Source organism: Corvus hawaiiensis, chromosome 6, assembly GCF_020740725.1.
Source record: "Corvus hawaiiensis isolate bCorHaw1 chromosome 6, bCorHaw1.pri.cur, whole genome shotgun sequence".
Lineage (NCBI taxonomy): Eukaryota > Metazoa > Chordata > Aves > Passeriformes > Corvidae > Corvus > Corvus hawaiiensis.
This window is the reverse complement of record NC_063218.1, coordinates 6761290-6784255: the sequence shown is the minus strand read 5'-3', so window position 1 is coordinate 6784255 and position 22966 is coordinate 6761290. Positions and strand designations below refer to the sequence as shown.

General features: G+C 38.6%; 1 protein-coding gene across 3 annotated transcripts in view; it reads left to right on the top strand.

Annotated features, from left to right (window-relative positions):
- PPP2R5E (protein phosphatase 2 regulatory subunit B'epsilon) overlaps window positions 1-22966 on the top strand; it is a 74206-nt gene that overhangs the window by 31406 nt on the left and 19834 nt on the right. For all 3 annotated transcript variants that reach the window (XM_048307710.1, XM_048307709.1, XM_048307711.1), the window contains 2 exons: window positions 10171-10367; window positions 22619-22720. In XM_048307710.1, coding sequence (XP_048163667.1) covers window positions 10171-10367; window positions 22619-22720 — 299 coding nt within the window. The remainder of the gene's footprint in view (window positions 1-10170; window positions 10368-22618; window positions 22721-22966) is intronic.

Sequence of the window (22966 nt, the reverse complement as noted above, 5' to 3'; positions counted from 1 at the left end):
TCCCAGTGTGCAGATCAGGATTACCTTCAGGTTTTCCTGTGTTTTCCCGTGGCTGGGATGTAGCAGGAATTATGGTCCTGTGCTCAGGAAACACAGTGGCTGGTTCCCTGAGGGACTTGCTGCTGCAGATGGAGCATCCCCTGCAACCCCAGCTTGCTTTTGGCATAACATTAAATCCAACTTGAGGTGTTGGTTCTCATCTTGGACATCTCAGTGGGCTGAAACTAGTATTTAAAAAACTAAATTAATAATGAAAGCCAAACCCCATAATTTAGTTGTTGTGCCATGCTGGAGCTCATGCAGGAAAGAGGAGAGAGGAATAAGAATGTATAAAAAGTTGAGCTTTCAGTGTGTCCATTTGGGGACTTTCAAATGAATTCCCAGCTTATTTCTGCATCTTCTGTCATAACTTTGGGGTATGTTTACTAAATACTGGGGTTTTTTTCTTACACAAACATAGTATCTTAAACATGTGCAGTTCCATAAAGTCCTTACTTCATTACACACGTTGTCCCCTCTGTGGAGGGAGTGAGAGAGCAAACAGTTGGATTGTGTAGCACGTTACTGGAAAATGTTGGGAGACTATTGTGGTAAATTAGCATAAAGTATAATGTGTTGCTGACTGAATTCATACTGCCAGATGAGAAGGGAATGGAAGTTGTGTTTTCAGGGTTCAATTAAACTCTTCTCAATGTATAAACAGGGCTATAGAAATGTATATTTTATATGTATGTATATTATTTAAGCTAATAAATGTGAATATTTTAAAGTATAAACCTGATCTCTTAGACAGTGGGTTATATATGTAGAACAGCTCTCACATAATTATTTGTTTCACTTGAGAATGAAGTATTCCTGTGACTTCTGGGATAAATTAGTGGGTCAGTATAAAGCAAAGTAGCAATTCTGGCACTTGCTCTGAGCCTGCTTGGATAAGAGTTATGTTTTGGGTTTCCTGTGCTCTTGGTTCAAGCTTTTTTGCAAGTGTCTGAGAATTTCTGTATAAATTTCACAGAGCAGCTCTGTAGTTGGAGCAAAATGAATATTGCATATTTTATTTGGACAGATGGCAGTTTCAGAGCTCTTACTAAGCAAGATACAATTTCTGCATTCTTACAGGAAGCGTGTACAGATATATAATTTTATCATTATTTCATTATGTACTTAATGCATTGAAGAAATGAATTGCAATGCAAATCCTGGACTGCCTTGTGACTGCATTTAAAGTGGAAGGTAACAGTAAGATTGCTGTGACGTGTTTGTGTTCTTATGTTTAATGATCATTACAGAGCACAGGCCTTTCATGTCATGCAAAAAAAAATTGTGATCTGGTAAGAATCTTATCAAAAGAAAGACAATAATCCTCTTAAGGATTCTTCTGTCTTAGGTCAGGAGGACATCATGGGGTTTTTTGCAAAGGTGTTTCTTAGTGTCCTGGAAGTTGTAAACACTTTTAGATTTTTCTGCCATCCAAGGAACCTGGAAACAATGTACTGTTCAGTATAAATGGTTGGTCTTGCCTAATATCGCCATCAATTTACAATGCAAAAAATAAATTAAATTGTACACGTTGTAGCAAGATAAAGCTGAGGCTGCAATGTAATCCATCATTCTCTCTAAAATTAACAGAAAACAAGTATGATATAAAAGAGATTTGAGCATAGCATGACCAAGTTGAAATAACGAGCTGAGACTTGGTGTCTATTGATGTTTTGAGTTCCAGTGCTCTCCTAAGAATTTGTGAATGGAAGGAGGATGGCGGGGTCCTAGAGAACAGCCAGGCAATTAAAAATACACTACCAAGCACCCTGAAGAACTGTTAGAGATTTTAAAGGAAAGGAAGACAGCAGTAGGGTGATCTCCATGGAGCATTAAGCTACCATTGTGCAGCTTTGCTCTGTATTGGGTGTTTTGAGAAATCCCTTGGAGAACAAGGTGGCTTTGTTTATATGGTGTTCTTGCCTCTGGTCTTTGGGATGTGATTTAGAGTACAGGAGCTGAGCACATAGGTAAGTTCAGCTTGCTTTCCATTTGCTCTACCTGTAGCTGCTTTTGCTATTCAAATGCCTACAGAAAAACCTGACTAATTCTGGTGTGCAACTCCTCCTGGTAAGGGCTAAAAGGAGCTGGTGGAGGGCTCTGCACTGGAGGCATTACCAGCTAGAACTGAGCAAAGTTGTAAGGAGTAACACTTAGTGACTAATCCTGGGGTCTCATGAAACCCAGCTGCAAGGATTTTTAATGTAAAGTCAGTCTTGTGTTTGTAACGGAGCATGACGCTAAAATTTGGGAGATCTTTTAAGTTTGTGGATATTTTGATTCTTACGCTGAGAATGTTCTAACAGCTCTGGGAGTTGCGAAGCATGAGCTGATTGTACTGTGTTTTAGTGTTGTCTCCCAGGTTTGTTTGGGTTTTTTTTTTTAATACAACTGGGTAAATTAACAGGTTTATGTCAGAAAAGAACCAGAAACAATAAACTGTCCAACAAACAAACAAAAAACCAAAGTGGAGAGGTGCTTATGATTATGTAAATGTACAAATTAGAAAACAAAGAATGGGGATTTTTTTTTTTTTTTTTTGTCTTTTTCTTTCTTTTTATAAAGAACATTTACAATCCATTGCTTTTTTTTTTTCCTTCTTGGAGAAGACTTGAAAAGTAACAATTAAGTGTTTCATATGTAATGCTAGATGGTGTTAGGCAGAAAGTATGTGGCAAAAGTATCCTGGTAACTTCTTCACAGGTCAGTGTTTTCAAGTGGCAGGACAGAAAGCTCTCTTTAGTGACTGCTCAGCAAACTCAGTGACTTCAGCTCTCTGAGTGAAGGGTAGCTTGTACTTTGAAAGTGCCATTCAGTAAAAACCTACTTAAAACAACTGGCATGAGCTTTCTGAACCAGCATAAAAGAAACTTGAGTCACTCCAAGAAATTGGCCACAGTAACTCTGTGTTTCAGCAAAGTATGTTTGTCTTATTTTGGGACTTTTTGCCATGTGTTTAATTTAGGGAATTGAAATAGTACTTATATGTATTTTTGCCAGCTTTCTTGCTTCCCTGAAAAAAAAGAGAAATCACCAATAATTGTTTCTGAAATATTAGTAAAAATTGGGTGGAGGGAGCGAAAGTAACCTACAAAACCTTTGATTAGCCTGGGGCTAAAATATAAGTGTTAATTTGATGTCTAGGCAAACTCACCGTAAGTAATGTAATTGGATACATTAACATGTCAGTGTCAAGAACCTCCAGCTATGTGGCTGCTTAATCAAATCTAGCCCCTAACCTCTAACCCTTTCGTTCTTGTTTTGCTTAAACACTTTGAGCTACTACTTTTTTTCCTTTTAAAATATTCTGCTATTTTCATTGTGTTCATATTCTCCAAACAGTTTTTTCTCTGTCTTCCAAGTCTCGTGCTCTACCTCATCCTCTCTCTTTTGGTCTTTTAATAATTTTTTACGTTGTTTCCCTGTCTCCTTTAGTTTCCCACTGTGTAACCTTCTCATAATATTCACAGCTACTTTGCTGTTCCTCTGTATCTAGTGAAATGTTTTGTTACATTTATCTACCTGCTCTTTTTCCATCAATTTTGCTCTAAAATCTTGTCATTTGAATCCTTTTCCTTACCTTCTTTTTTACCTCCTTTAACCTGGATCGTTTTTGGCTTGAATGTGCTTGCAGGTAGAATGGGTAAACTTTGACTGTCTTGGGGTTATTTCATTAAACTCATCCCATTTCTTGAAGAACTAATGTGGAAGTGTTTAAAATTTTGTCAATTTTACCTAAGCAAGAAGGTATTGCTGGTTGATTATGAAGAGACACTGTTCTGCTGAGTGGGGATTATCAGTCCAAGCATAAGGGATGCTATATAGGCCAAATATGTCATGAGTCTGTCTTTTTGTGGGACAGCAAGCAGTGTACTAAAATACCCTGGCAATTGTCTTCCATTAATTGCTCGGGAATTCTCACTATCCTCCGTGTATTTCCTTGATTACATATTATCCAAGACGTTTGATGTAACTGTTTCATAACAGATTCCTCGTGTAGGTCAGTGAGTAGTGAGAGTGCCCAAACTTATAAAACCTAGGGCGCCCTGGAAGCTCTCCCTTCAGCTGAGGGTGCACATCATCAATGCCAGTTTGCACTAATATAGAGCCTTTTCAGCGAATATTCATGTAATAATGTTTTGTTATGGCTCATAAATAGCTTTGACAACCAGACTTGTGGTCTTGGTTCCCTTCCAAGTTGAAAGATATTCACAGCACAGACATCACTGGGGAGAATGAGCAAGTGTTGGTCACAGATTAACAAAGCGTAGCCTAAAGGAGTCTCTTCCTTGAAACTTTGACTGCTGTGGCTCTGGATTGAGCTGTATGAAAATAAAGAGATTTAAATTATTGCGTGCACTATGCCTGCAGTGGAAGTAGGCAAAAGGTTCAAGTGAAACTTCATAAAGTGTAAAAGTATAGTTTTTAAAAATATGGTTTATTACATTCTTTTTATTGTCAATTTTTAACCCTTCATCCATTTATTATTCTATTCAGGGGCTGAAACTCGAGCTAATACTACTATATGAGTAAAAGCAGAATTTTGATTAATACAGCTACATTACAGATTTTGGCAGTTTATATGACTAAGAATACATCTATTAAGGAGTACTCCATGTTGTTTGTAATGCTGCCCCATCTGCACTCAAGGCACTCAAATGATATGTTAGAGGTACACTGAGTTTAGAATACCCACCCTAGTAAATGATGTTTGTTGAATGTCTGTGAGATGATTGGGGGGTGTTGTAAGCAGTGGAGGGATTTGCAGGTCCAGGATCCCTGTGGAACTACCCAGGAGACTCCCACTTGGTGAGAATTTGCTCAGTTTGATTAGGGGCAAATTTATGGCCAGGGAAATAATTCTCAGTTTTGTGACAGATTATTTGAAGAGACACTGATTATCAGGAAATTGGTGGATTATGTCCTGTGTTGCACTTCTAATCATGCAGTTTGAATGTGCTGGAAATAGTATGTTAATGTTGTGCTTTTTCTTTCTGCGTGTTCACTCAGGAGAGTCAGCTTGAGTTTGTCCCACTGTATTTATTGCTGTGTGAATAATTGTACTAGTTAGGTTTCACATATTTGGAACACAGTGCGTAACTGCTGCCCTGCCTGTATAATTATTAAGTCTAGAGAATGGGTTGGGGAAACAGCTTTGAGAAAAGCGCCTCTTATAAATGAATGATTACTGACTTGGCAAAGCATTCATAATATTGACAGCCAGTTAGGAAAATTAAATCAATGCAATCAGGATAGTGATTATTTTTCTTGGGAAGTGTATGTGTAAGAAAGAGAGCAAACATTTGTACTTCTTGGAATGTTAACACCAGTATTCTACTGTGAAAAGTGAACTGTAGAAACATGGTTGTTCTGTATTTCAGGACTATAAGTTAGGGAAAGTTTTGAGCTGGGTGTTGCTAGACCTTCTCTTGAAGTGAACTTCTCAAAGAAAACCAAAAAGCTTTCAATTTCAAATTTGCAAGTTTTATTGGAATGAAAGGTAACTTCTTCCAAAATAAAATCGTCATAGTGATTTGTGAGACTTAGATGTAAGAGGTTTATGCACCACTGCCCGCTTTGTGGAGGTGTGTCCTTGATGCAGTACTTGGTTATATTCAATGTTATTTGGTGACTGGCAGCAAAGCATGAGCAGTTTGGGGTTTGGGAGCTTTTTATATCACAGGGAGATCTTACTTAAATAGAAAAAGAATTGTCCTAGGTTTACTTAGAAACTGGAAGATACGAAAACTAAAGAAGAATTGAGGAATTATTTTGCCCTTAAGTCTAAAGGGAAAGTTGAAATTTTGCGGTTTAGTTGAAAGAGGAAACAATCTCAGAGGTGGAGTGAATGCAGAGTTCTCAGATATTGGGACATTATAAGGAAGTTCTTAAAATTAATGTGAGTGAAAATGTTATTAGTCTCTCGTCCCCATTTCAGATTTACATTGGTTTTAGTATGTGTTTTTATTTTTCATGTTTAGTGTGGTGTTCGCTTTTACTGTCGTACAAGAAGATGATGCTAATTCTCCATGCAAATGTCATCTTCAAGCTAATGAATACCAGTGATGTATATACTGGAAGCAATAGTTATTCTGAGAGCATTTTGATTTTAATGATTCATAAACGTTCTGATAGTGCCTGTGTGGGTGAAGGGTAGCATGTGCGAGCATACTCTAGTTCTGCTTAATACTTCATATGTTATTACATCTTTTGTCTTGTTTTATTCTGATTTTGGGCCCTGTACTGCCCTGTATCGGCAATCCCTTGGCTTTCCTCACAGTTGCCATGCTGCTTTAAGCAGCTCAATCCCTCCCTTCATCTTCACTTCTTCACTTCCAGCATTGTATCCTTCATTGTGAAAGGACAGGCAGGAGTGGATCAGGGAACTGATCCACGTGCTCCCCCTTCCTGGTTGTTCACTTGCCAGGGAGAGGAGAGCCATAGCTCACTTCTCTGGATGCAGTTTCTCTGGTGCATGGTTTGTTTCTTATAATCGAAAATGAGTTACTTGCAAATTACTTTAGTTGAAACATGAATGTAGTATAAAGATTAATATGTTTTTATCGATGTTAGAGACTTGAAATAAAAGTGTGCTATCAGATTTTATGTCTTTAGTTGATAAAAGGATGCAGAGTCAGAGACTGATGAGAAGGGATGGGCTGGTTGGATTAGGATTATTTTGGGAAAAGGCTATTAAGAGAGAAACAGAATTGCTTTAGCCATTTAGGAATTAGTATTTCAGTTCTTGCAGTAACAATTGTTGGTCCATGTCTAATAAAAATTATAGTACTTTCTGTCAGTTTTTCTGATAACTTTATAAAAACTTGACTTCAAGGCTCTGATTCTGTCTTGATTGTGAGCATTCAGATGTAGTAGTGCTTGCTTTCACTAAGCCGATTTCTTTTGAATCTGTGAATACTCACTGTATTTCAAAAGCTCTGTACAGTTTTGAATGGCTAAAGAGAAAACTGACAAGCCTGAAAATTAAATTGTAGCAAAGACCTGAAAATGAGGAGAGTTCTCACAGTCATCTAGACAGTAACTTACCGTGCTTTAAATTTTGGTTTTAATAAATGTATACTCCTCTGTGCATTTGACAGAAAGCATGCATGCCACTTAATAGTGTCACTTTGATTTTATTTTATGGTTATTAAAGTATTAGGTGTATTTACACAGATTTATTAGAGCGGTTGCTAAATTTTCAGTTCTTTTATGTGAAAGTAGATACAATGGTAATATTGTAGGTTATTAAATTTTGGGACCTAAATGTTTGGCTGTGTGTTAGCACAGGAGTAAAATTCATTGAAAGCTCTTGAGTATCTGCTGAGAAGAAAAGGGTTTGCTGTCTTTCATCAGCCGGCTGTGAAAATCTGTAAGGGACTGTGTGTTTCATTCCAAGTTGTTGCATTAAGGAGTTCAGGAGTTCTGCTGTGGGGTCTGTAGGTCTGTGCCCCAAATACCAGAAAAAGAACCTCCCCACCCCAAAATTTCAAACTGGCTAATGCCATAGTCTGTGTGGGAAGGCTGGGAACGTGGAATACTGATTTTGTTTATTTATACTGCCCTTTTCTTATCTTAGGACCCCCTAATTTTTCAAGTATATTTACTCTCATACACTTTTCCTGTTTCCAAGTACAAAAAACCTCAGGTATTATGTGTTACCCTATTCCCAAGGCACCCCAAATTCCCAGGAACATTGAGAAAAATTACTGAGCGGAACTTCTTAAGAGCTGTGTTCCCTAGTGTGAGTGGCAACTTGCTCAATAAAGAAAAGCAGATATGACCTGAACAATTAGTTTATGGGGTTTTATTCTGTGGGGCTTTAAGGTTCTTTTGTTGTTTGTTTGTAGGTTTTTTGGTTGGCTGTGGTTTGTGTTTTCTTAGCTTGCCCCTATGGTTCGTATGGCCTGTTGATGTAGTCAGACTGGCATGAATTTCACGTAGTGTTTTAGAGTGGTTTTTCTTGAGAAGAACTTAATTATATTTTTTGTTTTGTTCCCACACCTCCAGATATTTAACTGGAGAAAAGAAAACAAACTTTTATGACTTATTTTAATGCTTTAGTAATTTTAAAATTTTTATTTAATACAAACCCTGCTTAAAATTAGTGTAATCTTGAGTCGTATATATGAGTCTGGTTTTAACTTGTGCTGAATTGTATCTTAATGGATTCCCACTTGATTTCAGCCTCTTTTTCTTTGACTGTAATGTCCTTGTTGGTCAAAGCAAACATGTAAAAGTCATGTAGAACAGTGCAACCAAAACCCTGTTATAGTCATGTAACAACATAGATTGTATTGATACCTTTTAAATATTTTCAAGGTCTGTGGTGAATTATAGGTAGTATAAGAAGGAGTGGAAGTTTTAAAAATAATACTTTTGAAAAGTAACCAATTGCACTTTTTATTTTTGTTTTCTTTTTCTCAGCCTGTATATAAGGCTGTCTTTGGAAGAAATTTTTCATCATTTGACTGTTGCCTGCTTGTTAATAACAGTGAATTCTGAAGTCCATTCTCATTCTCTCTGATTTGAAGGCAGGTAGTCAAGAAAGCAGTTACAGAACTCTGCTTCCCCAGGCCCTTTATGTCCTGTAGGGCTGTAACCTTAGAAAGGTCATGTATAGAAATGATCTTTTTTGTAATGGGTGAAGGCTAATGAGTCTCTGTCTCCTTGGCTCATCTTAGGTTTCAGCTCTGCCTGCTCTGAGGTGTTTGAACGTGTGAGAGAGACCTGGCCAGTGGAATGGTTTTAGGGCGCCTGGTTTTGGGACTGTCAGTATTCCAGAGGTGTTTGGGGAGGATTCTTCTCCCGTGTAGATTCCTTTTTGAATTCTGTCACTACTTTAGTGCTGTAAACAGAAACAGGTTCAATAAATGGCTGCATCTTTATTTGTACTGCAATCCACGTTTATTCTTTTTAGTGTTTAAGCACTGGTTTTAATTAAATTGAAGCACTGTGTTTAAGCAAAACAGATTCATGGTACTTAAGCCTTAAAACTACGTAAACTACCACACAATTACTAACAGCTTCCAGCATTTGCCAAGTATTCCTTACTAGGACTTATTCTTGTGTCAGTAATAAGAAGTTCCATCTTAAATTGGCCTTTTAGAAGTCCAGGTTTTCAGAAATAAACATAAATTCTTTACTATTAAAGTTTTTTTAAGGGAGATCAGGAAGGTTAACCAATGGATTTTGGTGCTGAGGCAGGCATTGGTGCATTAAATAAAACAAGGTAGCTCAAAGGAGGTGAAGTGCTCACTGAGGGCAGACTTTCAGAATAAAAATGTGGATTTCATTTCTGCAACTTTCACTATTGATATCCTATTGTGTACATGAATATTGGATAAATGAAGCTGTCTGTGTATTCTTTCGATGCATTTGGTAAAGTAACCAACAACTAAGAAGTTGAAATTCCTTTTATTATTATAGTAAGTCTTTTTGTTTGCTGAGAATTAAGCAGAGCAAAAGTAGTGAGTTCTGCTTACTTTATTGGTCAAGCACATATTATTTTTTGTGAAAATGTTCCAGTTGATGCATGTTATGTGTTCATAGTGCAGCAAAAAAATCCTCACTGTATTTCAGTGAAATTGATTTTGCTGTGGGGAGTGTCAACATGGAGGTAATGATTGAAACTCAAAAGTTGCTTGTGGAATTGCGGTCTTGCTGTGTATTCATATGTATGCATTAATGTATATTCATGCAGGGTTATAAATGACACAGTGTTTCTAGAAATATAAATTAATCAAGCTCAATGTGTTTGACAGTTTTTTCATCCTTCTTTGGAGTGTAAGTTAACAATGGTGAATACCAGCCTCCAGTCAAAGTAGTGGTTTATTGTAAAATTAAGTCTTGAATGCTGGTGTGTTTCCATTCTCTACTTCAGCCTGGACTTTCTTGGTGAACTTTATTTTCCTAATAGCAGGTGATGATTAAATTCCTTCTACAATACGTTCAAGATCTCAAACACACAATAGTAATACAGTTCCTATAAGTGGTTCATTTGTTAATCTGAGCTCTGTTCTACAAGATTTGTATGAATGCTGCTTTCCTTTGAAATTGATCTTCAAAAAGAAATCCTGTTTTGTATAATAAGATGCCAGACTCACAAAGATTTCCTTTCTTGTTTCATAGACGTTCCATCTTCAGAGCAGCCTGAACTGTTCCTAAAGAAACTTCAACAGTGCTGTGTCATTTTTGACTTCATGGACACGCTTTCAGACCTTAAAATGAAAGAATACAAGCGCTCCACTCTTAATGAACTGGTGGACTACATTACAATAAGCAGAGGCTGTTTGACAGAGCAGACTTACCCTGAAGTAGTTAGAATGGTGAGTTCCTTCTTTCTCGTGGTATCTCTTTAAATACACTTGCAATTCCAGTTACACACTGTGGGCGAAATTGAACCCTGGAGTAGGTGGATTAAATTATGCCTTTGGCTTGTATTTGCTAATACACATTGCTTGGGGATAATTCTTTAAAGACAAAAAGATTAATTTTTGTATTTTTTTAATTAAAGTCAAGTAGATTTTGGTTATTATAGTGTCACAAATGTATGAAAGGAAACCTGGATTGTTTCCCGATGGAGAAAGACAGCAGCCATAAAATCAGAGTCCCTCATGTTTCCTGCAATCTACCTTGCCTCTCCTCCCCAGTATAAATAATGGAATAATTTTTGCAAGTTTCTTATCTTTCTTTGAACTTTCTCCAAGCTCTTGGGTGTCTACTTTAGGTGGAGATAGCTTAAAGTATGCATGGGTAATAATTTAAAAATAATAAATGCTAAAGATGTATAGAATTGTTGTGAAAATTTCCTGGTTGGGTTATGTGGATTCATAGCAGGTGCTGTTAGAGTGAGCAAGATTGCTCAACAATAAAGCCATACCTTGTATATATAAATGGTCAAATAATAGCATTTTCAATGTAAAAATGGAAACAGTACCAGATGCTGCATGGTGAGGAATGTTCATTGCAACTGGCAAAATCAATCACTGCTATAAAATGTTTGTTCTGGACTACTGTACAGAACCCTTAAACCTGTTCTCTAAATGAGAAAACAATTAATTAAATATAGATTTGGGGATGTCAGTTTCCTAATGATACTGTGTGATTGTGGAATCCATGGCCTATGTGCTGGAAGAAGAACATGAATAGCTTTTGCATTGCATTGTGTATGTTTCTCACTTCTTTTCTGACACACAGATACATGCTGTGTTGCTTGTCTGTAATACTTAAAAATAGCTGTAAATTGTGACAGCACCATCAAGCAGTTAATCATGAAGGAAAAAAACAGAATTAAGTGTGTATGAAAAAATCCTAATACGGCTTCTTTGTATGTATGCATTGTCAGAAATCCTTCTCCCTCTCTCTATCCCCCTTCTGCACTGGACCAGTCTTGTGAATGAACTGCTTGCTGTGTTATTTCTTCAGTATGTGATTTCATGCACCATTCAAATACCAGGCTGAATACAGAATGACTATTTTTTTTTTCTCCTCAATTTTTCTGCTGGTGCTGCACTGTAGTTCTAAATGGTTTGCAAATGTTAGTTTAATCTAATGTGTACCCCTTGTGATGGGCAAAGTGTATCATACCCTTTGCATGGAAAGGATGTTGATGCACAGATAACTTCAATAAAATGGGGGGCTTCTTCTGTGTGTAGCAGATGCCTCCAAACTCACCCCTCAGAGAACTTGGTAATTTTTTTTAGCATTTTTGTTACTGAGGTTGTATTCTTGTGTCGACTTCGGTTATAGTTGTTTACTGCAGCAATATCTCGTGAATAAAAACTCTGCAATTTAGTCTTGCCTTTGCTTGGGCCCTAAGAAACAAGAAGAATTTGATTGGTAATTGCTTATGAAGTTCAATTTGAATCATAAATCAAAGTCTATGAAACAAGGTGATCTTGAACTATGGAAGACGTGCAAAACCCCTTTGGCATCATGTCCTGCTGTCCCCACAGTCACTTGTGTTGATTCATACAACAGTTTTTATCTTAAGGAAATTATGTATTGCCTAAAGAGTTTAAAAAGCATGGTTTTAAATAATTTCTCTAAATACAGTCTGTATCTATGATATGGAGGAGTTATTGGAAAGAAAGATACAGCTTGAATCTTTCCAGTGGATTTCATAGAGGTTTACTAATGGAGCTTAAGAAATTCCAGTTTCAGCTTAGCTCCTTTTTCATAGAAAACTGTTGTCTCATCTTTTCCTTTCATTGCATCATGCCCTTCTTTATTCTACTTTCTTCTACTTTCCATTTGTGTTGTTGAACCCAGGCTGTTTTCAGTGCTGGGGTACTGAAGCAGGGGAGGACTGTGAATACTCTCATGTCCTGTGTGTTTGGCTACCTAGTGCCCCCTGACTGTCCAAACCTGGATTTTTTTATAAATAAAAAGATGCCCAAGTATTTAGGGAAGTGAACATGACTTTTTTTCCTAAAGAATTTCCGTAGAAAATAGTATTACTTAGATTTTGGATGAACTCTAGCCTGCAACAGCCACCTCAGCTTTGGGGAAGGTGTAAGCAGTTGAAAGCTGGAGTCTCCTAACTGTGCCTGTCACAGCCAGCGGCGTTCTTGGTGCACGTGCTGCTGGAAAAGCACTTTGGTGGTTGTATTCCATGGGAGCAGGATGCAGTGCTCTGCTATCGAATTTGTGTGAGTGAATCCATAGCAAATGCATGAATGATTCTGTCGATCGTCCCAACAAATGCTGTTGCAGTGTTTCTGCTAAACCACATCGCCGGGGCTTTTGAAGCTTGCAGGTATTTTGTTTTTTGCACGTAGGCTATCTGGAAAAAATGCTTTTTTTTCCTCCTGGTCTTTGCCTATAAAAGCAAGACATCTTCACCACTTTGAGCACAGTTACAAAGGCCCTAGAGGGAAAGGTAGTTCCTCTAATATTACATAGAATAAGTTTTCAGCACATACTGCCTGGTGAAGAGATGGCATTAGTTACTTTGTGCTGAAGCACTGTTTTTGCTGTAACTTGTTCTTCACAGTAAGTGCAAGTTCTTTTTTGAAACAGTTTTGTGCCCATAATCATACACCGAGACAGACTTAAATGTGCACAGTTGACTTCATGAGCACAGCTACCACCTTCATGTGCTCTTGGGGATTTCACCAAGGTCTCCAGCTGTGTTCACAAGGGAGCTGTCATGTTGACAGTCTCAGACCTGTCATAATAGTGAAGAAAACAGCAGTATCTGTGTCCTGACCGAATTAGCATCCCCACTGCCTGCCTGCCACAATTGTCACGGGAGTGTTTCCACTGAAAGACCGGGATCTTAAAACTGATCAAAATGGAGCCTGGGTGTTCTTTGTCCCTTTGAAAGGTGTCTTCCCTGTTATGTTTAGTGTTTATGAATCTAGGAGTTAATATTTCCTGCTTTTCCCTTTGGGCTACTGTGATTTGGAGGTGAAGGGGAAAAAAAGTTGTTCTTTTGTGAGTTTTAGCAGGAAACTTTTTCCAGGAGCAGGAAAAAAAAAGGTGCACCAGTCTAAAACTGGTATTTTTAAAGTTACTAATAGAGAAGAATTAATACCTAAAGTGTTTTCTCATCTTAATCATCTAAAATGTTCAAAAAAGTAGCATCTGTGGAAGAGACTTTTTTTGGTTTAAGGTTTTATAATGTATGTGTATGTTAATGATCTCTGTTTGTGACCCAAAATACTGGGCTAGGAAAAGGTTGCCAGTAGAATTCTTCAGAAGAGCCGAGATTTTAAATTGCGTCTAAAATATAAGGGTTTGAAAAAGTCATTTGTGGTAGCCAGATAACTTACGGATGTTTTTTATGCCAACCATGTAAAATTTATGCCATTAAAAGCTTTATGCATGCTTGTAATATCACATGTTTTCATCTTCTTCTCTTGAGCATGTGATATGATGTTGTATATAGCTAAATGTGAAACCACTTGGCTGTTTGTCAACCTGTGTGCAAATCTGCTTCCTTAAACCACTCTCTGGCTTGATACAGTGTTTGGCATGTTATTTGTTATTTAAAAAAATAAAATAAAACGGAATTTCCTAATGGCCACCAAAGCAAGTTGCAGAGGGCTCATCCCTGTCATCAATACCAGTTGATGGGAAGAGTGATTGGGATTTGCATTAATGGCCATGAGCTGAACAGATTTATTCAGGAGGGTATTGCTCAGCGTGCTTCCCCTGCAGTTTGATGTGTTGTTCAGAAGGGCAGATGACATTCTTTAGAATTAGGCAAGTGCTAGGAAAAATGGCCTTGCCAATTAAGCCGCGCTCTGCTAAGAAGGAAATGCTAGTAATAGGACTTTATGAGCCAATTATTGGACACTTAATCTAAAATTTTTTCCTGTCTGAGCAAAATGTGGAGGCTTAAACTAATGATACTGATTTTGCTGGTAGATTAAGCAGTGGTAGTTGAATGAAATAAATGTTTGTTATTATCTGTGGTATCCTAAAGGGTGTATGTGGTAGAGCTGTTTGTGTTTTATGGGTGTTAAGACATAGATTGAGGAACCTGATCTATTTCATTTAAAAAAAATGGATGAAAAAATTGACAAGCTGTAAACTGAGAAGTCTGGATGAATCTTTGTTGGTGAGCAACCTCTCAGCTCTCCTGCTTGCTTCTTTAGAAATTGTAAACCCAGGCCCTCACGTTTAGGTAACAGCAGTGTGTGTTTGCCAGCCCACAGGAGATGGCTAATGAAACTCTCTTCAGATACATCTTTTAGAATGGAATAGTGATACTTTGTTCTCTTTTCCAAGTGCTGAAATGCCTCTGGCTTCCCATTGTCAGCTTTATCTTTTCTGTAATGGCAAATCAAGTAAAATAAGACTGTAATTTCTATATAGCCAAAGTGAAACATCATAGGAGATGTCATGTGGCATAGAAGCTGTGTTGAGCAACACAGGGAAAAGAAACTTGGTTAGAACAATACCCAAATAAGCTCAAAAAATGCATTTTAAAGGTCAGATTCTGGTTTGGGTTTGTTTGGTTTTTTTTCCCCCCTCCCTCTCTTCTTTCTACTGACATAAATCTAGAGAGATTGCATTCCTTTTTACTGCAGGTTTGTCTCAACAGATGTGAAAGCAGAGTCTGTTCAGGAGTTTGTTTGTGACAGACCTGTTAAACATAAAGAATATCTTGCTAAGCCATGATTTTTTTAGCATGTTGAGGAACCTATTTTTAGGAAGTGTTCTAGCTGTTAGACTTCATAGGCATCATGGTTTTTATATTTTCTATAGCTTTAGCTGTGTCTTATGACTAAGTATGACATCTTTTGAGTTTCTGTATTAAAATGTTCTTGGATAGAGGTTTTTCTGCAGGTCCACCTATATTCAGTCTTACCTTTTGATTTAACAAAAACCCTGTATGTATGTTTCTGTTGCTTCTTGTATTAGATTTCAAAATATAATACTGAATGTCATTTTGAGTTTAAGGGAAATAAATGAAATCATATGCTCTCACAAGAATTGACAAATTGCATCCCTTTCTAATGCAAATTTTATATAAGTTCAGGAATTCTGTAAAATATTAGGAATTAATCTTGAACTTAACTTGAATCAGTGGAAGTGGAACAGATTGTTTTGAAGCCATCTGAAATGCTGAAAGGAAAATGCAGTGTCCTTTGACCAACCCCCCCCAAATGTTTTTTGATTGAAAATTGTCACGTAGGTGCAGCCATAATGGAGCAAGCATGCTATTGTTAAAAAAATATGTAAAAATCCCATCATATTTTAAATTCTGTTCTTCTTTCTTTAATGTGAGGGTTATCAGTTCTGTAGAAGCAAGAAAAGAGTCTAACTTTGATTTCTTTTATGCATTATTTCCAAATACTTTTGTCAGATATTTTTGTTATTCACATTCTTTATACACCTAGCTTGTATTAAACGTACAATGCTTATTAAAAGAAGAGACTCTGATGATCTGTGCTCCTCTCAGAAAGTCAGTTGGAGGCAGCTCCTCTTGCAGCAGTTGTCCCTAATAATTTTTCTGGACAGTCTGTAATTACATTTACCCGTATCCATTATTCCTGCAGTTGGTTACATACGCCTTGCATCTGTCAGACCTTACCTGCATAACAGTTCAGTGATTAGGTCTAAAGCAAAGAAATAAACTGGAAAAACAGTTTCTTGTTCCAAGAAGCACTTGTGTAGACCACAGCTGTCTTTATTTATTTATTTATTTCCTGAAAGGACCTTTACATCCCCACACCCTGTTTTGGCTGTGTCATCCTCTTAAGTACCTTTCAAGTATTTTGTCTACAGACAAGCACAGTGTCAATCTTCTTCTGAGGGATTGTCTTCCTGGGTTCTGAGTTGTATTTTTTGTTCTTCAGTGTGGAGTCCAAGACAGCATGAGTTTTGTAATGCTGTCTAGAGTTCAAGTTCATGCATTGGCAGGCTTTCACGTGATCTGGTGCCTGCTCTAGAGGTGAAGGGCTCTTTCTGCTGGTACTGTGCTTTAATTTGTCCAAGATGCTTGAGCTACTGGTATGATTTTTCAGACTTTATTATAGAATTGCCTGGGCACACATTAAATAAATAATTGTTCTATTGAATCATCTCAAAACTTAGTTACAGGGAAGCAGTGAATGGGGTTACTAGTAGGGTGCCCAGATATAGTTCAGGTCTAGGTGACCTAGAGTGGAATTGCAGAGCTCCAGTTTCCAGCAGTGAGAAGGTTGTACCCAGGGCTGCTGCCTGGGCTGGGGTCTGGGCTAACGCTTCTAATTCAGATCTTAAGTGTCATAATCCACCTTGATTCTTGTTATAGTGAACAAGGTTAGAACAAGGGGTAATTGCTTTAAACTGAAAGGGGAGGACAAAGGGTAATGGCTTGAAATTGGAAGAGGACAGGGACAGATTACATGTTAGGATGGAATTCTTGACTGTGAGGTTGGTGAGCCACTAGCACAGGTTGCTCAGAGAAGCTGTGGCTGCCCCATCCCTGGGAGTGTTCAAAGCCAGGTTGGATGGGGCTTGGAGTGACCAGGGGTAGTGGAAAGTGTTTCTGCCCGTGGCAGGGTGGGTTGGAATTAGGTATCTATAGAGTCCCTTCCAACCCAAGCCATTCTGTGGTTCTATGAGACGTCTCAGGGTTTGTAAATTGGGTTTCTTTTGGGCAAAACATCTACTGCAGGAGTACAGCTACTGCTTTTTTCAGTGTAAGAGATGACTAGAAAGAAACTCCTCCCTCTAAACACACATGGTGCGGACACTGCACCTGAGCACCAGCTGTTTTGTCCTACAAACCCTCTCTTGTTGCAGTTCCTGCCAAGAGAAGCATTGCCCACGGATCTCAGGTTTGTTGCTTCCTCATCTGTATGGGTGGAAGTTGCTACCACCACTGAAGTGGGTGCTGGTAATATAACAAGTTTAGGAGCCCTGATTCAGAGCTAAATTCTTGCAGGTTGTTGATTGAATTTTTAGGAGACTTAAAAGTCAAGGGAAAATGAGAAGGATTGTTTTCCCCCCAGCCTGTGGTCTGGGTTGTTGACTGTGTTCACAATCCAATGTAGTTCGTTTTGATGCAACCAAGTCAAAAGCAATGCTGCTGGGCAAAAGAAGGCACATAATATTAAGCCCTGAAAGAGTGTATTCAGGCAAGCAGTGGTGCAGAAGAGAACCTTAGCATTGTGGATTGCTATCGTGAGTATCTTAATATGAATTTCTGGTACAGTGCACTGTTCAAAGAAGTGAATGTCGATCAATTAATACGACAACATGCAGGAAAAAAGAGGGAGATGGTCTGGCTTTTTATGTATACCCCAGTGCACTTGTGCACAGGTGGGAGGTCAAAGGAAGGAAGCAAAAATAATCACAGGATTAAAAAGAAACAGAGAAACCAACAACTGCCCGGGTTTAGGAGCTTTGTTTTTCCATTTAACGACACAGAGGTTGAGAAGTGTCATGTCTATGTAAAAATACCTGTATATAGATAGACACATACTGCGTATGCAAATAGATACACGGGTGTGAAAGTGATCTGGTGGTTTAACGAGAACCAGCGGGGAATCAGGCAGATTCAACCTTGAGATCAGAAGGACTGCTGTAGTTAAATTAGTAGTAAAACTTCAGGAGAAGAGAGCTGGTGGAATAGTTTGTAATCTTTTAAGATAGAATTAGATACTACATTTTGTAAGATGTTCTTTAGTCAAACTTCTGGGAACAATTTAGTGGGTTTTATGGAGAGATTATAGCTGAGTGACTGCAGTAGTTGCTTCAGGCTCTAGAATATGTAAATCTGTAAACAATATTTAAAAACTCCACATTTGCAGATATGTTTCAGAAGGACAGGTCCAGTGTCTTTTCCAGGGGCCAGTGTTGTTTCCACGTTAGCATGGCTTCATGTTATGACTTAATTACATTTTATTGCTGCTCTATGTTGTTATTGTGCACAGCAGTTAAACATTGTGAGCTGAGATACTGGGTTTCAATTTCATATGTACATGGGATTTATTTGGATGATTCTCCACGTATTTTTAATTGAAGAACAGGTGTTCCCTGTAAGCTAAATGGGTATCCACTTACCCTGGTTTTACATCGAGAATATATTAAACTTTGCAGTGTGTGTGTTTGTTTTCATTTCAGGTTTCATTCAGGAAGAATATTACTGATAAAAATCTTTGTTTCAAGCAGCACAGAGGAGAAGTGCTCAGCTGCAATTGAATTTGTGAAGTGTTTCTGTTACAGTTTTGTCACTTTTATAGCACTCCAGTGAGGGACAAAGAGAGCACTTCTCCTAACATGCATTTTGACTTCAGACTTGAGCCTCTTACTATCTTCTTTTCTAAAAGTTGTTTCAGATATAAATGTGGTGATAAAGTTTCTTGAAGCTTGATGCTTTTAGCTGTATATTCATAATTTCGTAGTTCTGCATTGCCAAGTACCAGCCATCAGATCTGTTCAGAAATTGCAGCTCACTCTCTGGGGGGGTACAGAGCAGCCTTCCCTGTCTTGTTTGTTTTTAATGAATTGACGCTGACTTGTAATTGCCTGGGAGAGTTTTTGTCTTGCTTCTGGTTGGAGGTAGATGTTAGATCAGACCTTAAGAAGAAATTCGTTATTAAGAGGGCAAGTGAAGCCCTGGCACATGTTGCCCAGAGAAGTTGTGATTGCCCCATCCCTGGAAGCCCTGGAAGCCAGGCTGGACAGGGCTTGGAGCAGCCTGGTCTAGGGACTGGCATCCCTGCTCATGGCAGGGCATTGGAATGAGATGACCTTTAAGGTCCTTTCCAACCCAAACCATTCTGTGATATTGTGAGTTGTGCCTGACTGACACAGTGACACAGAACTCGGAGATTTTTGGGCAGCTCCAGTCTAAAAATCTGTTGCTTCAGCATTTCCAGTTTGATCTTGGATGTTTTCGATTCAGTGCCAATGGGTAGATTTAACTGCTTTCTTAAATTGATTTCTGGCTCTTGGGTGTTCAGATTCTGCGTGGTGGAGGAGCTGTGGTGGGCTTTTGTCCACCCAGTTTGGTGTGTGCTTCTGAAAGGTACAGCCATGGAGAAGAGGGTGCAGGTGTTTTTGAGGACGTAGAGGGGACATCTGTCTTGATACAACTTTCTAGAATATTGGAGTTCTGGTTTGCCTTCCAAAAATATCATTTGGGCTTGGAGGCGTTCCTAATCAGTGGCAGGCGGAAGTCAGTATTGATCCATAGTCATTTGTGTTGGCTCTGGGAGAGGAATCATTGGGGACTGTGTATGCAGGCTGGCAAGGATGTCCTTTGGCTTGATGATCCAAGAGAGGTCAGAAGAGAAGTGATTCAGCTATCCAGCTGAAGGAATTTTGGCATGCTGCTTGGGCCCAGGGATAAATCCTAAATAGCTACCTTATGCCTGTCTGAGAAAAAGTCTTTCCAGATCTGATGTAGTGTATTCCTGTCTTAATGTGGTGGCTGTCAGAGTCTCCAGCATACAGCTGGGCAGTTCATGCATGGAAGGACTTGTTGCCTTCAGTTCTCCCTTAGAGGCTTATAAACATTAACTACCCAGAGGCTACTGATTTAGATAAGCATGCTATAAATTGACATGGCATGTAAATGAGCGATCATGCTGTGTTGTGGTGATTAATGTAACTGTAATGGCACACATTATCTCCTAAAGTTATGATAACCTGGGGAAATCACTTAAAGATAACCTGTTCTGTCTGTTCTCCTCAGGAAAATATCTGCATTTTGGCTCCACATAGTTTATCTTTACTCCTAATGCAAAACAGAAAATTAAAGAGAGCAAACTGCATACTAGGACCATATTCTAGCTTGCACTGCATTTACTCCTGCATGTTCATTTTCTTATGCAAAAAACCTGCTTTTGAGTTGCCTTGAGACTGGCATTTTTTAATTGGTACTCTCCAGAAATCATACTAATTTTGTCCCAAGCTTAAGATCCAGGTGTCAGTGCTGGCACTTCACTAATTGTTGCTGAACCTCTCATACTTCTGTCATGCTGCTAAGGCCCTGGCACTAACTGCTTGAGGCTTGGTTTGACTTAAATTAATTCTTACAGGAATTTGTCTTTGTTTAGCTTTTCATTCTGAAAGTATGTACTTTCCCTTGCAGGTTTTGCTTGTGCCATAATTCAGTATTTGTTCCTGTTTCTAAACAGAACAGCTGATGAGTGATCTGTAGGTACAAGTTTCAATAATACATGTATAGTTAAATTTGCAGAAAATTTTCTTTCTTGTTTCAAATGAAGTTTAAAGCAGAAAAGGAAAAACAAAAACTGCCTTTGGTTTTCTTAGTTTCTTATTTTGATCCAAATCCTGAGAGAGCTTGGATTTTTGACTGTGAAGCATTAACAAAAAACGCTTGAGTTTTATTTTAGAATCCCAGATGCTTGGATTCAAGGTACATTTCCCAATTTTTACTTTGGAATCCTTTGGGCTGTCTACCCTCTTTTGCATTCTGCCACAGAAACTCTGTCTTGCTAATTCTGATCACTCTCTTCCTCTCCCTGCATTTTCGTATCAGGGATAATAGAAGGAGGAGCTCAGGAATCCTTGAGGAAAGACAAACTGTAACATGTGTGTATTCCTGGAATAGTTGTTTGACCTCTCATGAGATTAGAAATGTCTTTTTGTGAAGGGGCTCTTGAGAGAAGTGAATGAGTTGGGGAGGAGGCTGGAGGAAGGAGAAAAAGATCTTCTCCTAATGAATGCTGGCAGTCACTTGGCAGGTGTGGGTACAGGGCAGGAGGAGGAGTTCAGTATCCGTCAGCACAGGCTGGAGTAAGTGCTGTGTCTTTCCAGGCTGAAAGCAATGCCGAGCTTTACAGAGTGGGGCTTCTGGAAAGCCTGCAGGACTGGAACTGCAGTGGCACACACCCTCTTGTGGCAGGAAGGGACAAGTCCCAGCACAAACCAGTGTGGCCTCTTGTTTTTTGTGCTCAGTGGTTTGCCTTGCTCACTCTTTTGTGTTCACTGAACATCCCTCACTCGGGTGCACCACGTGTGCTTTCTTGCACTTACCTCTTTCATCTTTATGCAGTGCTTGAATCTGTTCTGTTTATCTTGCAAATTCTAAAACTTCACCCTATTTCAATCTGGTTTTATCAGTATTTGGATTGTATTTAAACTTTGGGCTTTACAGTGCCCTGTGTCACTAAGTTGCCAACATATTGAAAATATGTCTTACAGACTAAAACATTTACAGGGGCAAAAAAGCTGGAAAAATAAACAAGGATGCTGAAGAACACAATGGTTTTGTTTCTTAAATGGCTTAAGTTAGTCTGAACTACTATGAAGGGGTCATGTATAGATTAGGGGATAACATGCTGCTTTTCCCAGCTGTTTGATTAACCAGCTTAGAGATGGGTTAAATGCGCAGGAGCAGAGCACAAGGAAGGCACATCATCACCTTCTAAGTGCAGAAAGGGCCCTATAGCATGTATGCAGTTTATCAGATTTGCTGCATAATAAGCTGTATGCTCCATTCAGCACTCTAATTAACCCAGGAAAGCTCTCTGGCTCAGTCTTTGCTGATAGCATGAACCTCACAAAGCCAGGCAGTCTCACCAAAGTACCTCTAAATAAGATTAAGCAGAGCGAGTCAACCATGAAATAAAATGTAGGCTAAGTGTCGAGCAAATACTATTATTTGCTTTCATTTAGTACCAAGTTCTGTACTTGGCATGAGGTGTCGAGGCATTTAGTGTGAGTAGCACTGGCAACTCCTAGCAGGTGCTGACAGATGAGACCTTAATCATTAATGTTTCTCTGTACAGACAAAAATAACCAAGAGTTGTATGACAACACTTACAACAAGTTGATGCTATTTGCTACAACTTTTAAGCAGTCCTGGCTCCCGCTGATGCCCATCAGGATTGGAAATTACATGTTGGTGGGCTCCTCTGGAACATGGTGGCAGACTGGGTAATGCTGAGATACCAGAGGAAAGAAAAAGAGCCAAGTCTGGTGGCAGGTTTGTAAAATGACAGGTTCCTTAGCCCTGTGCTGTTGCTGAAGATCCTTGTCAGACAGCGGGAAAAGGAAATAGTGTTTAGGTTATGGAGGATAGAGCAGGTACAGAAATACAGAGTCCTGGAATCTATTACCTGTTCGAAAAATGGATCTCATCCTCCTTTCTTTCCCTTTTCAGGTATCTTGCAATATCTTCAGAACTCTCCCACCTAGTGACAGCAATGAATTTGATCCAGAAGAAGATGAGCCCACCTTGGAGGCATCGTGGCCGCATTTACAGGTTTTTGATTATTTACCTCAGAAGAAATTCTTGTCATTGCTTAGTGTATCTAATAATTTTCTCAGCTTTTTTTTAAACCTGTGAATCAGAACTAGTCTGTGAGGCACTAACATTTATTAATACCGTTTATGATTCTAATATAGTTCCTACAGAGATGGGAGAGAACTTCGTGATATTTGCAAAATGTTAGAGCTTTCTTTCAAAATTATATTGATGGTGTCCCTCATATTCCTGTTTTCCTTCATT